General features: G+C 46.6%; 1 protein-coding gene across 1 annotated transcript; it reads left to right on the forward strand.

Annotated features, from left to right (window-relative positions):
- The first annotated feature begins 1588 nt into the window (after positions 1–1588).
- Positions 1589–3886, forward strand: Olig1 (oligodendrocyte transcription factor 1). The gene has a single exon (XM_005323526.4). It carries the CDS (start codon positions 1721–1723, stop codon positions 2513–2515), a length of 795 nt encoding a protein of 264 aa, XP_005323583.1. The 5' UTR covers positions 1589–1720; the 3' UTR covers positions 2516–3886.
- The last annotated feature ends 10910 nt before the right edge of the window (positions 3887–14796 follow it).

A 14796-nucleotide genomic window follows, 5' to 3' on the forward strand; every position in this document is an offset into this window, starting at 1 on the left:
AAGACAATCTAAGTTATAGAGAAATGTTATCAAAGGTGTGCCACACTTGATGAGAGGAGGAGGGTGGGAAATCACCAAGGCTAAGAAGAAAGTTGTTTTGGATCTGAACCCAAAGCATGGGCCAATGTTACAGGTACAGCTGAAAGCTGGAAACAGAGAGCAGAGTGAGCCTATGGGATAAATATTGGTGGAAGAAAATGAGACAATGAAGCCCTGAAAACTAGGAGGCACTGCCAATAGGCTCCTGGAGCAGAGATTCTTCTTACACCAAAGAGAACAAAAGTGCAGGAGGCTCATCTTCTTTCTGTTTAGATCAGCACCATCTGGTAGAACTTTTTGCCATGATGGAAATGCTCTACTTCTGTGCTATGCAGTGGATAACCATTAGGTAGCTGCCACTACTATGCATTAGAAGCAATGCCAAGGCAACTGGAAACCTAAATTTTTAACTTAAGTGTACTGTGGCTAGTGGCTACCATACTGGATGGTAGAGGGTTAGATACCAAAAACCTCTTCCCCATGATAGTTCATCATGCTCTGATGATGAGCTGCAGTAGGGTACATTGGTGCTGGCAGAAGAAAACTTCCACAGCCACCAACTAACACTACTTTATTTGGGGAAGAGAAAGATTCAGTTCCATCCTCAACTGATAAGAGTGTGTGCATGTTTTGTTTCTGATAAGAAACCAATTTCTGAGTGAGTTTTGCTTAAGCAAGAACCAAGTCACTGATAAAATTAACACACATCCTTTTTGGGAGGAGAAAAACTCAACCACAAAGGTTCCTTAGTCCCTAAAGACTTAATGGAAGAGCTGGGGGTGGGAGTTGTGGGAGCAATCATCCTAATACTACTGACATTCACCGGAGAAATTTTGGTTTCTGAACCTGGCAGGAAATCCTGGGTTTCTCTTAAAAACACATTACATCCATATTCACAGTAGCATGTTCACAATAGCCAAAAGGTGGAAGCCACCAAAGTGTCCATCCTTGGATGAACAGATAAAGGAAAGGTAGTAGCCACAGAAAACAGAATACATTATTCAGCCTTAGGAAGGAAGGAAATTCGGATACATGTTACCTGAATAAAGCTTTAAGACATGCAAAGCGAAATAAGACAGTCACTAAAAGACGAATACTGTAAGACTCTACCTACGCGACCTTCCTAGAGCAGAACAAATTCATGGAGACAGAGCACAGAATGGTAGTTGCCAGGAGTTGAGGGTGGGGATGGGAAATTTCTTAAGAGCTATACAGTTTCAGTTTTGAAGACATGCATTACGTTTAACAAGAAAAAGAGTGGACGCATTTGGGAGCTGGAGGGAGACAAGTGCCTTTCAACCTGATCAAATGCCACTCTCCTTTCTGCAGAGCTAAGCTTCACCCGAAAGGCGTCCCGCATCCCCTCCAGGGGCCTGTCCCTCGGCACTAGCCCTGGCGCTCACAATAACCTCCTTGAGCTGTGCCAGCGGCACTTCCGCGCCGGCCTGGGCTCGGGCAGCCAATGAACACACGTCTGTGCCCGGCCTCGCTCCTCGATTGGTTGAGCCCCTCCAACCGCGTTCCCCTCAGGTTCCCAAGCCGGGTTTAAAGGGGTCGGGCGCCGGTAGCTGCCCTGCCGTCGGCCACCCGCGCGCAGGTCCGCGGGGAGGGGCGGCCTACGGACGGGCCCACGGCGGGGCGTTCCTGAAGGGCGCCCTAGGCCGCCCGCATCGCCCCCCAGATGTACTATGCGGTCTCCCAGGCGCGCGTGAACGCGGCCCCCGCGACCATGCTTCGGCCCCAGCGGCCTGGGGACGTGCAGCTCGGGGCCTCTCTGTACGAGTTGGTGGGCTATCGGCAGCCGCCTTCCTCTTCCTCCTCCACTTCCTCCTCCTCCACGACGGCACCCCTCCTCCCCAAGGCTGCGCGCGAGAAGCCAGAGGGGCCAGCCGAGCAGCTAGGCAACGGGCAGGGGTCCGGCGCGCACGCTGGCGGCGGTGCCCGGGCTGACGCCAAAGAGGAGCAGCAGCAGCAGCTGCGGCGCAAGATCAACAGCCGCGAGCGGAAGCGAATGCAGGACCTGAACCTGGCCATGGACGCTCTGCGCGAGGTCATTCTGCCCTATTCTGCGGCGCACTGCCAGGGCGCGCCCGGCCGCAAGCTGTCCAAGATCGCTACGCTGCTGCTCGCCCGCAACTACATCCTGCTGCTGGGCAGCTCGCTGCAGGAGCTTCGCCGAGCGCTAGGCGAGGGCGCCGGGCCCGCCGTGCCGCGCCTGCTGCTGGCTGGCTTGCCCCTGCTAGCTGCCGCGCCGGGCTCAGTGCTGCTGGCACCCGGCGCCGTGGGGCCCCCCGACGCGCTGCGCCCCGCCAAGTACCTGTCGCTGGCCCTAGACGAGCCGCCGTGCGGACAATTCGCGCTTCCGGGCGGTGGCGCGGGTGGTCCCGGCCTCTGCACCTGCGCGGTTTGCAAGTTCCAGCACCTTGTCCCCGCCGGCCTGGGCTTGGCAGCGGTACAGGCTCAGTTCTCCAAGTGAGGCCCTGCCGGGGCCCTGGGCGAGATGGGACTTCTGCCCGGCCTCCTGAAGTCCAGCTTCCCGCACCCCTGTGCCTCTGAGTCCAGGGAGAGAGGGGGCCCGAGTAAGAAGGGCATTTCGAATTTATTGGCCCAGAGGTAGGGACTGTCCAGCGCCTTCTTCCCCAGCCCTACTCCCCCAGGAAATTAAAGCACCCCCAGCAGATGTTACAAGGAACATCTAGGCGGTTTAGGTTCTAGGTGGATTCCATCCGTTTAAGGCAGAAAGTGAGCGTATCACCCATCACCCAGCGAGTTCTCTCTCCCTGTCCCTAGAGCTGTGCGCCTCGAAGGACTGGTGTGATTTTAGGAGGTTCTGTGTTCTGTTGGGATCCCTCTGGGTGGGGCGAAAGACCAGTCCAGAGTGCGACCTCCAGGGAGCGGTCCTCCTCCAGGCCTTGGGGGGATTTCCAACAGCGCGGACCCGCAGAGGAGTTGTTTGCTGGAGCCCACAGGCGCCCTGTTCCCAACAGCCAAGCCCAAACTTGTCAACGGAAACTATCTATCGGACCTGGGAGGCCGGAAAAAGACCAGTTAGTCCGCGCAGACCCTCCGGGGCGTCGCAGTTGGACAGACCCTCAGTGGCTCAGCATTTGGCATCGCGGTGCCGCGGGTGGGGGCGGTGACAGCCCCAGCGTTGTTGGGTGTGCTGGGGTGGGAAGTCCATCGGCTTTGGTAGCCAGACTTGGAATGCTGTTTTTGAGACTCGCATAACCAGGTGTTTCGTTGCAGGGAGTATTTGCTCTTAAATCCTGGGGTCTTCTTAGCGTAGAACTCACCTTTCGTCTCCCCTTCCCCAAAGGTAGCATAATCAACATTTGATCTTGCTTAAAAGCAAAAGCCCACCACCCTTCATGCCATCTGTGTTCCGGATTTACTAAAATAGGTAGCAAGGCTTTTCGCAGTCTCCTTATTCTGAAGCTAGCTAATTAACGTTCTTTTTAAAAGACGTGAAGGAGGAGGACCAGGACTCCAAAACCCTACTGCTCCGCGGAGCCAGCTGTTGTTGTGGCGACCTGCCGGTGGCATTTTCTACCCTGTCCCTCTGTCCCTCCGGCGAATGGAGTCCTCAACCAGCACGTCCCACCGGTCGTGCTTCTCGCCGCTTTGCCGTTGAAGAATTACATAGATGACCCACCCTTCTTGATCCGTTAAGGCGTTAACCAATTACCCAAGATTATTATATGATTTATCAGCAGCTTGCATTTTTTATACTGCAAATTTTTAGTTGTTGGTAGTAGCCGAATTTAACTGGCATTTAATTTTACCTCTAACTTTGTTCCCTTGAGCTATACAGAATCAACAAAATAAAACATTGAAAGCTTAATTTTTACATTTTTTTGTTCGATTTGTTTGTTAATAAAAATGTCCTTATGCCATGGTGTATTTAGAACCTCTGGATGAAAGTTAGTGGTTAAATGATTGGGATTCCACATTCTAAAACCTGACTTCCTGAGTTGTAAAATAACCCCAAATAAACAGGTAACCCTAGTTCAAGTTCAGGCATCAACTGGAAAATTTAAGGACTGCAGGCCAGTGGATAGGATCGGGGAAGGGAGATGGGCAATTCCAGGAGTTAGTTTTTGGTCAAATTTTGGGAATAGGTCTATTTTTAACTAGTTTCCTCCAGTGAAAAACAAGCAATACATTTTTCATAATTTTTTAAAATTTCAGCATCTTTCTCAAAAATTCACCTTTTCTTAGTGGACAGAACCTTAAACATTATCATTTATAAGTTATGAGTTCCCCCCTTCCCCAGCAATTTAAATAATGTTGGGGGTTGTCTTCTCAGAAATTATGACTTGAGACATCATTTAACTCACCTAAGAGGAAAGGAAAACTCTTCCATTCCTGATGTTAAGAAAAATTTGAGGTATTGACTCACTCATGTGACATATTAAAACATTTCATAGTTCCCAGTGAAGTCCAACCCATGTTTAAATGTAGGGATGCAGCAGAGAAATCTTATATCCCCTTGAACCCCAGGAAAACTCAGATGGGGTGATTCAATTTTTTCTATGTGGAATTATCAAGGAATGTGTACATTTAAAGGAGACTAGCATTCACTTTGGGAACATACACGGGAGAAGGTGCTAGAAAAATGGAATTGCTCCTTACCATGCTGGCTGTGTCTGTGTCCCAGGGGAAGCAAAACCCATGAGAAAGTAGCTCTGCACACCAACCTGTGTCAGGAAAGTGTTTCATTCTTCCCAGACTCTGCCTCTGGCTTTTACATTTGAATTTAGGCATCTGTTGATTCAGTGCCTGTCTTTGTTTATCTTGCATCCTGACAAGGCACTGAAGGAAAAGTAAAAGCAAATAAATCAAAACCAAATAAATAAATAAAATCAATAAATCAAAACCAAATCAAGTTCTCCATTTAAGAAATACATATTTTTACAAGATTAGAAATAGACAGTTCCTCCCAGTTCCAACTAGGTGCACTGTCATTAAAAAAAAAAAATCCTATATATATGCATGTGTGTGTGTGTGTGTGTGTGTGTGTATCAGCAGAAAACTGCAGGGTAGAAAAGGGGTGGGTAGTGATAGATGTCATCTCCCTCCTTTTTTTATGTATAATTTGAAGCACGTACTCAGTGTCTTATAGGAAAGATAATACTGTATGTGATTTTTAATTTAACTGAGAAAACCACACCCTGACATGCTTTTCAGAACTGCTAAAGAGTATGAATGAATATATCAAGGATTTACAGGGCTGTGTGGACTGCCATCAAAATATTTAATTAATCTGCCTGTATGTAGCATCTCATTGGTCATTGTTTCAAGCCAGATTAGCAGACTTGCTCCTTATAAGAAGTTTATGCCCTAAAAACTGCATCAGTACAGTGTCAATAATGCAAAACTGGACCTCTTAAGGGTATAGCAGCACATTCTGCAAGCACAAGGTTTAAGCTTAGATAAGTATGTTGAAAAGCATGGAGTTGCCTTTTGAAATCTGCAGTACAATATCACCCCAGCAAGGGAGTTTGCTGAATTGTTCTCCTCACTGGATTTTAGCTGGAGTGAGCTTTATGCAGAAGGAACAAGCTTAAACTGGTCTTTGAAGGGGGCTAGAAGGCAGGAAGGGTCTCAAGCAGGCTCCTTGAGACTTCGGAAGCAAAAGGAGAAGAAACATGTGATTCACTGCCAAAAAAGTTTCCTGGATCCAGCCAACCACCAATGTGTACTCCCAGCAATTAAAGTGAACAGAACCTAAAGGGAAAATACACAGCTTGAGACATCACATTGGTCTGTGTGTTGGAGGCCAGATGAGCAGTCAATAAACAAAGAACAGATTAAATGCACTGTGGGATTTACCCAGCCCAGAGTGATGGTCTATTTACAGATGTTCTCCTCTAAGGAAAACCGATTATGCTAGGCATGAAAATAGAACCCTGAAAAATATATAACTGAGAGAATAAACTGTGCTCTCGAGGAAGAGGCTCTACTCTAAGCACGGAAAATATTTCACTTTATTGAAGTTCAAATTATGAACAAGAGTGTTTCCAGGTTACCCATCTCAGAATTTTTCATCTTTGCTGATTGCCCAGGTATGTAGGTGAAGCTGGGTATAAGTTGGCAGCCAATACTCAGAGTCTTAGCCTACTAGCTAAACCTTCTAGAACCTTCTGTTGTTGATAAAGGAAGGCAGCCAGAAAGAGAGCCCTTCTTTCTGCCACACAAAGATATTTCACCAGGGTGCCAAGAGCAAGGCAGTGGGAAGAGCTGACAAATGACGGCTTTGGCTTATGTATAATTTGAAGCACACACTCCGTGTCTTATAGGAAAGAGATACTGTATGTGATTTTTAATTCAACTGAGAAAATCACACCCAGATTTTCTCATTGATGAGGCGAGTGTATTTCCTTCAAAAGGCATTTTCTAGCTTGTCTGCTTTTCTCTCCTCTGCACTAGTCATTAAGAGTACCACATTCATTGAAGTAGGCTCATGAAGCAATAGGTTGAAAAATGTCATGTTTTCCTAAGCCATGAATGCACTCTTACTGAGCAGAATTTAGTTGTAAGGAAATCACTTGAAATTCTTTCAAGCAAAATCCAGTTTATTTTACTCAATATTTAGGTGTCAAAATAGAGTAGCAAGATATTCTTTAAGACCTACACACAAGCTAGTCTAATTATTTATAAAGATGTTGCAAAATAATTGTTAACACAGGCCCTAGTCTGTCATTTTTAACTGAGCCCAACATGAAGTCAAAATGCCTGAGCCACATGCTTTCTGCTCCAATAGGACCAAGAGCTCTATCTGAAAATTTTCCCCTTTGCCTCCTGTTGGTGTTGTTGATAGGCTGGGCTGTGAGATCAGGAGAAGCAGCTGAAACTATTCCAAGTCCTGAAACACTACAGGCTGATGATACTTGGAGGGAAAGATGGCTGATTGAAAGTGAAGGGGTTGGTTCGTTTCCCCTCCAGGCTCAGCCTTCCACAGTGACCTCAGGACAGCACATGAAGGTGAGCTGCTGCCCAGGACAAAGGCCACAGGTGCCAAGTCAGATGTCTGAATCCCACCGAATGCCAGCAGGACAAGGGAACGTATAAGTCATCCAATCCCTCTTCCCTGTCGAATAAGGCAGCTGAGGCCCAGGACTCATATTCAAGGCCATCAGGAAGTCAAAGGCATGAATGCCAGGGAGCAGTACCTGTTTTGAAGAGGCTAAATCAGCTTCCTTGATTTTTTCTGTTGCAGGAAACAGGAATCCTGGCAGGAGGTCACCACCCAGGCTGAGCGTATTTTTGACTCCTGGAAGGTCCTTGATCTCTGGCCTTTCCCAGCCTTTCTGTGCAGCCCTCATGGTTTTGTGAAGTGGCATCCACAGGTAGACTGCAGCAAAATCAGCTCAACTTTCTCTGGCACCCTTGACCTACAGCCCCAAGGGAGGCCCAGACTGGTGACAAAGATAGACAGAGGCAGAGGTAAACCCCGTGAGAAATCCTCAGATGGAGATGTTTGTCATTAGCATTTTGAGAAGCAACTTTCAGACTGCAAGGAAGCAGACAGCTCTGAGACAGAGCAGCAGGGAGCAGGGGAAGAAGCTAAGGCACAATGTCAGGGACTTTCTCTTTGTGTGCTTTGCAGTGTTTTCGTGGAGACAGTAAATGCACTGACTCCAATGGGCCCCATTCTCTGGACACAGTGAGTATCTTTTAACCCAGCATTTTTCATGGACGAGAGTGATTCTCCAACTGGCTCCTACACAGCAGTGAGTACTGGCTGCAGGAAAAGCCCTTGCACAGAAGACACACCTGACCCTGCACCTGGACCCCACACCTGGCACATGGGTCAGAGGTAGGTGATGGGACCTGGGAGAGACTTACCGCAGATCCTAGCACTGGGATCCAAGAAACGCTGTTGTGTTCCAGAAGCCTCTAGGTAACATGGGTAACTCCTTAGAGAATGCCAAAGTCATACCACCAGGACACTCCAAAATAACAGGTTTGGATGACAAGATTCATCTACAGGTTTAGAAAAGAAAGAAAGAAATGGCGGCTCAGCTGGGAACAGTCAGGCAGGGGGAAAGAGGACCTATTCACAGTAAGAACAGTCGAGTAGCAAAAATGATGGTATTGGTATGGCCAACAATGGAGCTTCTTGAGTGTCAAGAATGTAATAAGCATTTCTCATGGTTGACTTCGTTTTGTGGGCACTTGGGTTATCCCCTAAACGAAGGACAGTGAAGTCAAAGGAGAGAAGTCTAGAAGTCAGGGAGGGGTGGGACAGTCCCCCAGGGTGTCCCCCTGTCACACTCCTAATGTAAGGAGGTGTCCTTTTCCTTTCTGGTCCCCAGCTCTTGGGGCAAGGTTGTAGCACCCCCACATGGGCCCCGCTCCATGCCTACACCAGCCCCTGGCTGTGGATGCTGCTGTTCCTATCACTTCTAATCAAACACGACCCTGCAGCACAGCTAGACCCTCCACTTTATCCCTCCTCTTTCCAGAGACTTCATGGGAGTTATTTCATTTGTAGTTTTTTTTTTTTTTTTCATTTGTCCAGTTTTATGTTTTTACTTCCAAAATATCCCAGTGTGGTGGCGCTTGACATTGGGAGTGTGGCCGTGGGGTTCTAGGGCTGCACCTTTCCAGACACATCTGCCTCTGATCCTCCAGTGACCACTAACTGTTTAGGCAAAAAGCAAAAGCAAAACACTCGCAGGAAGTGATCCCTGCCTGCTGTCCCGTTCAAATCTTAAAAAACTGAGTTGAGCAGATGAAGAATCAGTAATGAAAACGTTGTATTTGGTAATGTTATTTCTACCTAGATTACCACTCAAAGGCAGGATTTGGCTTCATTCTTTGCTTGCTTTGATGGTTTTACTTTGGTGCTCCCTCTACAGCCCTGGATCATCAAAGCCCTTTATTAAGCACAGCCCTGATCAGGAGTTACAACCAACAATTGTCACACCGTGAATCACAGAGGAGACCAAAAAAATTAAACAGGCCCTCTCGGCCCCCATTTCATAGACAACCTTTGAAATCACCCATGATGGCAGCATCCATGGTTCTGGGCCTTGAGGGCACTGGAAGATGCCTTTTATATTTTGTCTTCACACAAATCTCAGAGGGAGAAATGTCAGCATCGAAACATAAACTTCTCCCGGGAAGCATGTAGGGAAAAGCTGTGCCCCATGGAAGGGGCACATGGAAACAGGAGGAAGAACTCTCTATTGTGCGGATTCTGTTGTATCCAAGTGTCCTCAGACACCAGTGTCCTTTCCCCAGCTTCCCCCCCCCTCCCCGGATCCTGGACTCCTCTTCCAGTTTGCAGTCCTGACTGTACAGTTGCCCTGTGTTGTTTGAACCTTGGCCTCGTTTACTCTACTTGTTGGCTGTGTGACCTCGGACCAGCCTCTTGAACTCTGGAGCCTCAGTCTCCTTATCTCTCAGATCCGGGCTGTGATAGGATGCACTTCACTGCGGGGGGTGGGGGTGTCAATGAGACGGCACCTATTAACCGCTAGACACCAGGCCTGTTGCAGCTAGGGTGTTTTTCTTATTACCACTCTTAGAGTTTATTCTAGAAATCACCCACGTGATGGTGTGTAATGTGATGGGAGCTTCAGAAAGCAGCAGTGTGTGCTCAGTCATTCTCATCCTCTTTTGCAATGTGAATAGGGCACATGTGGCATCTGATGGTACCAAGTAACACTCCATGTAGAAGGAGCCAAGCTGTCTTATGCTCCCAGGCTCCTGCCAACACTGACTGGAGCCCAGCCCTGCTGTTCTAGGGCCTTCTCTGAAGGAGACCCACACAAGGGCACATCTTGGGTTCCCAGAGTCCCTGGACCTGTGCTAAACCCACGTGAAACCAAAACACTTCTCTGGGGGAGCAGGATCCCCACCCCCTCCTCACAGTTGACCAGCACACAATGGGTTCTTCAGAAACCACTGGCCACAGAGGCCACAAGCTGACTGGATGTCATTCTCCACCAGCAGAACGTCAGCTCCAAACAGTATCCACGGTTTGTGGCAAGTGGCATAAACACCAGGCTGGTGACTGAAATCACTGGCTGAGTCATCTGCACATGGGGGATGAATGGGGCTCAGTCAGCCCAGGAAAGCTGGGCCAGGGCTGGGGCCAGCTCCCTCTAGCCAGTGGGGCGGGGGTGGGCGTCCTCTCCCAAGGGCCATGCCTTGGGCCAATAGCCACCGAGTGGCTACTTCGTAGGTACCAGCATCGCCACTGTGTCTCCAAGTCATGCTTATGGTCACCTAAACCCAAGGGGTGGTGCCCAGGGTGAGTTTCAGCCTGAGTTTCCTCCACAGAAAAGGAGGAAAGAAGGAGAAAGGGAAAGAGGGAAGGAAGGAAGGAAGGAAGGAAGGAAGGAAGGAAGGAAGGAAGGAAGGAAGGAAGGAAGGAAGGAAGAAGGAAGGAAGGAAGGAAGGAAGGAAGAAGGAAGGAAGGAGTTTCTTCATGAGTTTCCTCTACAGAAAAGGAGGAAGGAAGGAGAAAGGAAGGAAAGGGGAAAGAGGGAGTTGTTAGGCCTGATTATGTTCAAGGTTTTGTTTTTATTTGTAGTTGGACACAATACCTTTATTTCTATCTATTTTTATGTGGTGCTGAGGCATCTCACATGTGCTAGGCGAGTGCTCTACCTCTGAGCCACCCCCCCAGCCCTCAAGTTTTAAATAGCAGTTATATTCTGGTTCAAACTCATTAATTAAGTAACCATCTCAAGCTGGTCAACAAGGTAGGGTCAGAAAAGTATTCTGATTAGTTAAACTTGAATCCCATATTCAAATAGTTTTCTATGAGACTCTCATTGTGCTAGTTGGGTCTTAGGAAGAAATCAGGCATTGAGAAGCAAGCCGGCCAGGACTAGGGTTAGGAAAGCAGTGCTTTGGAGGACACAAAAATTGAACCAAAATTTTCATAATAAACAATATTTTAATGTATTTTTAAAAAATCAAAATGATGCAATAATCTGTGGAATATCCAGTGGTTTAAATATAGATAAGACTGTCATTGCTGACATTTCCTCCACTTCAGTGCAGGTTGACACAGCACTGGAGATGGGTCCCCTCCCCCTCCCAGTTCAGCAGGGCCATGGCCACATCACCTGTGAATCCACAGCATTCCCCCAGCCCTGCCCACCCCTGGCCAGGTGGGACAAGCTGAAGGCAGCTCTCGGAAGTAACAGTCAGTCACAGGCAAATTCAGACACCGGCAGACATAGTCCCTGCCTTCCTACTGCTGGATGGTGTGGCCAGGTATAGCAGGAGTGGTGCCTGGTACCAGCATCGCCACTAGGCCTGGCCTGCCCAGCATCTAGAGGCCCGTTTTTTAAATTCCCTGACCCCCTCTGAGCTATGGTCCCTTGTACACATTGATTCTAAGTGCATCGAGCCTTGATTTCCTCATCTGTAAAATAGGGAGCAAAATGGTCTCTACTTTACACTGGTTCTACTCCTGGAACCAATATTATTATTATGCAGGTATCACCCCAGCCCAGGGCACAGGCAGAGTGGCAGTGCCTCTCTGTTGAGGAAGTGATTCCCCTTCCATTCAGCTACTGACTTTGGACACCCGAGCAGCAGCTTCCTCAGGAATGTGGGGTCCGTGGGGTCAACGTTTTGCCCTAAAAAATGAAATAACAATAGCAGCAGCGCTGAGTCTTTTGTTGGGGGTGTTGTTTAGACCTGGGCCAGTGCTAAGGGCTGTGCGGTCACCAAGAAGTACAGAGAGAACCGAGTGCAGCAAAAGGGAAAGTGGATGGCTAGGCTGCACTGAGCTGCCATCCTTGGGCAGCGACATGGAGCAGAATTTACAGCCTCAGTGTCTGAAACCTGCCAGGGAATTAAGGGGCACCTCCTTCTGCCAGAACCTGGGCATCCACATGGGTTCTGCCCTCCATTTCCCTTGCCCTTGTTCCCCCACATCACTTGGGCCTGGAAGCCAGAGACTCCCAGGGAGCCTGGTGGCTAAACACTCGGACCCTTGAAGACTAAGCATAATGAGCCTTGGAACACGCACCCCCAGCACCCGAATTGGGTAAATAAAGGGGCTTTGCTTTCCAGCTAACAGCTCATCCTCATCCTCTGCTGCCCCTAACACCCAAACCTTGACCCTGGGGAGATGGTTCACCAGGAGAGAGGACAAAAGGCCCACTTTTAATGTGATTGCTCCATGCTTCTGGACCGTGTTAAACGTTACACTTAGATTCTAAAACCCATCTATTCATTTGAAAAATGCTTGCCCTGGGCTTTGTAAAGTTGTGCCTGCTTTGAAGGCACAGGAACCATCTATAACCCAATAGCCTCTTTCATAAGAATCATTTCCCACCACCCTAACACCCGCCCCTCAAAAAAATTTGAGTTCATTTCTTCTAAGTTAAAAATAAAACTAGAATTTTTAAAGAATCCCCTTATGAGAATGTATTCATCATCCTTGGCCATTGTAAATCAAATAATTTGTAATTCACAACAACTAAAAAGTGTTAACCTGGACACAAATTTGACAGCCAGTGGGTCCCACTTCTGCTACGTTCTCCAGAGTCATGGATGGCTTTCCAAAGTAGGGTTCCAGATGACTAGTGTATTATTTCTAATTTAGAACTGTTACTGAGGGAAAAAGAGAAGGAAGCTCTGAGTTTGGTTTCTACAGCAATTTTTGTTTTGATTTGGTTCAGTTTGGGTTTGGGATGAGGGCTCGGCTCGTTATGTCGCCCAGGCCGGTCCCAGACTCCTGGGCTCAAACCATCCTCTTGCCTCTGTCTCCCGAGTAGCGGGGACCACAGGTACACACGACTATACCTGATATTGGCTATTTTTAAGAGAGCTTCATTATTTTTTGAAATAATAAAAGGATTGTGTGAACTCACTATAAATAAATTAAACCATTTCAAAAAACAGACACAAGCAAAAAACATTTGTCTATAATCTCACCACTCAAGAAAACTGCTGCTAACAACACCCTGGTGTATACTGTAGATTTCCTTGTCTACATATGTACAGATATAGTCCAATACAGTTGGCCCTCTGTGTCCTTGAATTCCACGTCTCTGGAGTCAACAATCACACATTTGAAAGTATTTTTAAAAATGCATCTGTATCGAATATACACAGACCTTTTTTTCCTGTCATTATTCTCTAAACAATGCATTATAGCAGCTATTTCCATATCATTTACATTTTACTAGACATTATAAGTAATCCAGAGATGAGGGTACCTGAGAATGTAAATAGGTTTCATGCAAATACTATGCCATTTTATATAAGGGACTGGAGCATCCAAGGATTTGGAGATCTGTTGGAGATCCCTGAAACCAACACTGAGGGACAACTGTGTATACAACAGATTAGAACTAAACTGTATAGCCTGTCTTGCAACCTGCCTTATATTTAAAAGTGCACCATGACAGCTTTCTGGGCCAACAACACTCCATTGTCACCATTTTAATCTGGGATTCCACTGTTGCCATCCTGTAATTTCTTGAGCAACTCCTTGTAAAAGAACATTTTATCGTTCCCTGGACATTTTAACCTACATCACACATCACCAAACATTCTTGTACACACATCTACCTGCCCTTGATAGGTTGACACTCAAATACATTTCTAGAGGTGTATCACTCCATTGACACAGATTGATAAGACTTTGATTGTGTGTTACCAAGTAGGTTCCTCAAAATGGTGGTGTTGAAGCCCACTCCTATAGGTAGAAAAAAAAGACATCTCCTTGTAACCTCAACAGCACTGGGTATTTTTCTTTTGAAATGTGAGTGGTTCTATTTGTTATTTTATATATTTTTATAATTATAGAAACCATCCAAAACCATTACAGAATTTCAAGTGACCAATGTACATAAAGTAGAACTCCCTCCCCAAAGCTTCCTGTTAAGAGTCCCACACCCACAGATAACCTGATTGAATTTTTCTAAATAATGTTCTTTCAGTGCTTATGCCAAAATTTTTTTTTGCTTTCCTAAATAAATGGTCTACTATTCATATCATATAGATTAATTACAAGTTCGTTTTTGCTTTCTGCACTTCTGCATAGACTGTGACCTTCTTTTCATGACAATTACATGTAGGTCCCTGGGGTGGCTTCTGGGTGCCCCCCAGAATGGGCACACTCTAGCTCACAACACTAGATCCCCACGGTTGGGCATTTTTGTTGTTTTTCTTTTTTAAAATATTTATTTTTTTTAGTAATGGTTGGACACAATACCTTTATTTTATTTATTTATTTTTATGTGGTGCTAAGGATCAAACATGCTAAACAAGTGCTCTACCACTAAGCCACAACCCCAGCCCAAGCCACAACCCAGCCCCGTCGTTTTCAATATTTGAAATAATTTCTTTTCTCATTCAGCTTAGCAGGTCTTTCCTAAGATCATTCCTAGAGTTTGCACATTGCAAAAGTTGACCGCTGTTGTCAAACTGCCTTTACAAGTGAACATTCTTGCCAATCATTGGCTCTCCCCATCTGCAGGTGCCTACCAACCAGGGATTGAAAACATTTGGGGAAGGGGCAGATTGCATCTATACTGAGCATGTATAGGCTTTTCTTGTCATTATTCCCTGAAAATACAATAAAACAATGATTTCTATAGCATTTATATTGTGTTTGATATTATATGTGAAAGTATATATTAAAGTATATGACAGGAAACGTATAGATTTTATGCAAATACTATGCCATTCTATTTAAAGGACTTAAGCATCCTTGGATTCTGTTATGTACTGGGGTTGTAGAACCAAAGCTCCGTGGGAACCATGGGACAACTA

This window comes from Ictidomys tridecemlineatus, chromosome 3 (assembly GCF_052094955.1).
Source record: "Ictidomys tridecemlineatus isolate mIctTri1 chromosome 3, mIctTri1.hap1, whole genome shotgun sequence".
Taxonomy (NCBI): Eukaryota; Metazoa; Chordata; class Mammalia; order Rodentia; family Sciuridae; genus Ictidomys; species Ictidomys tridecemlineatus.

Excerpts from the sequence above, each read along its gene's own strand:
- Olig1 (XM_005323526.4), top strand. The coding sequence starts at position 1,721 with ATGTACTATGCGGTCTCCCAGGCGCGCGTGAACGCGGCCCCCGCGACC.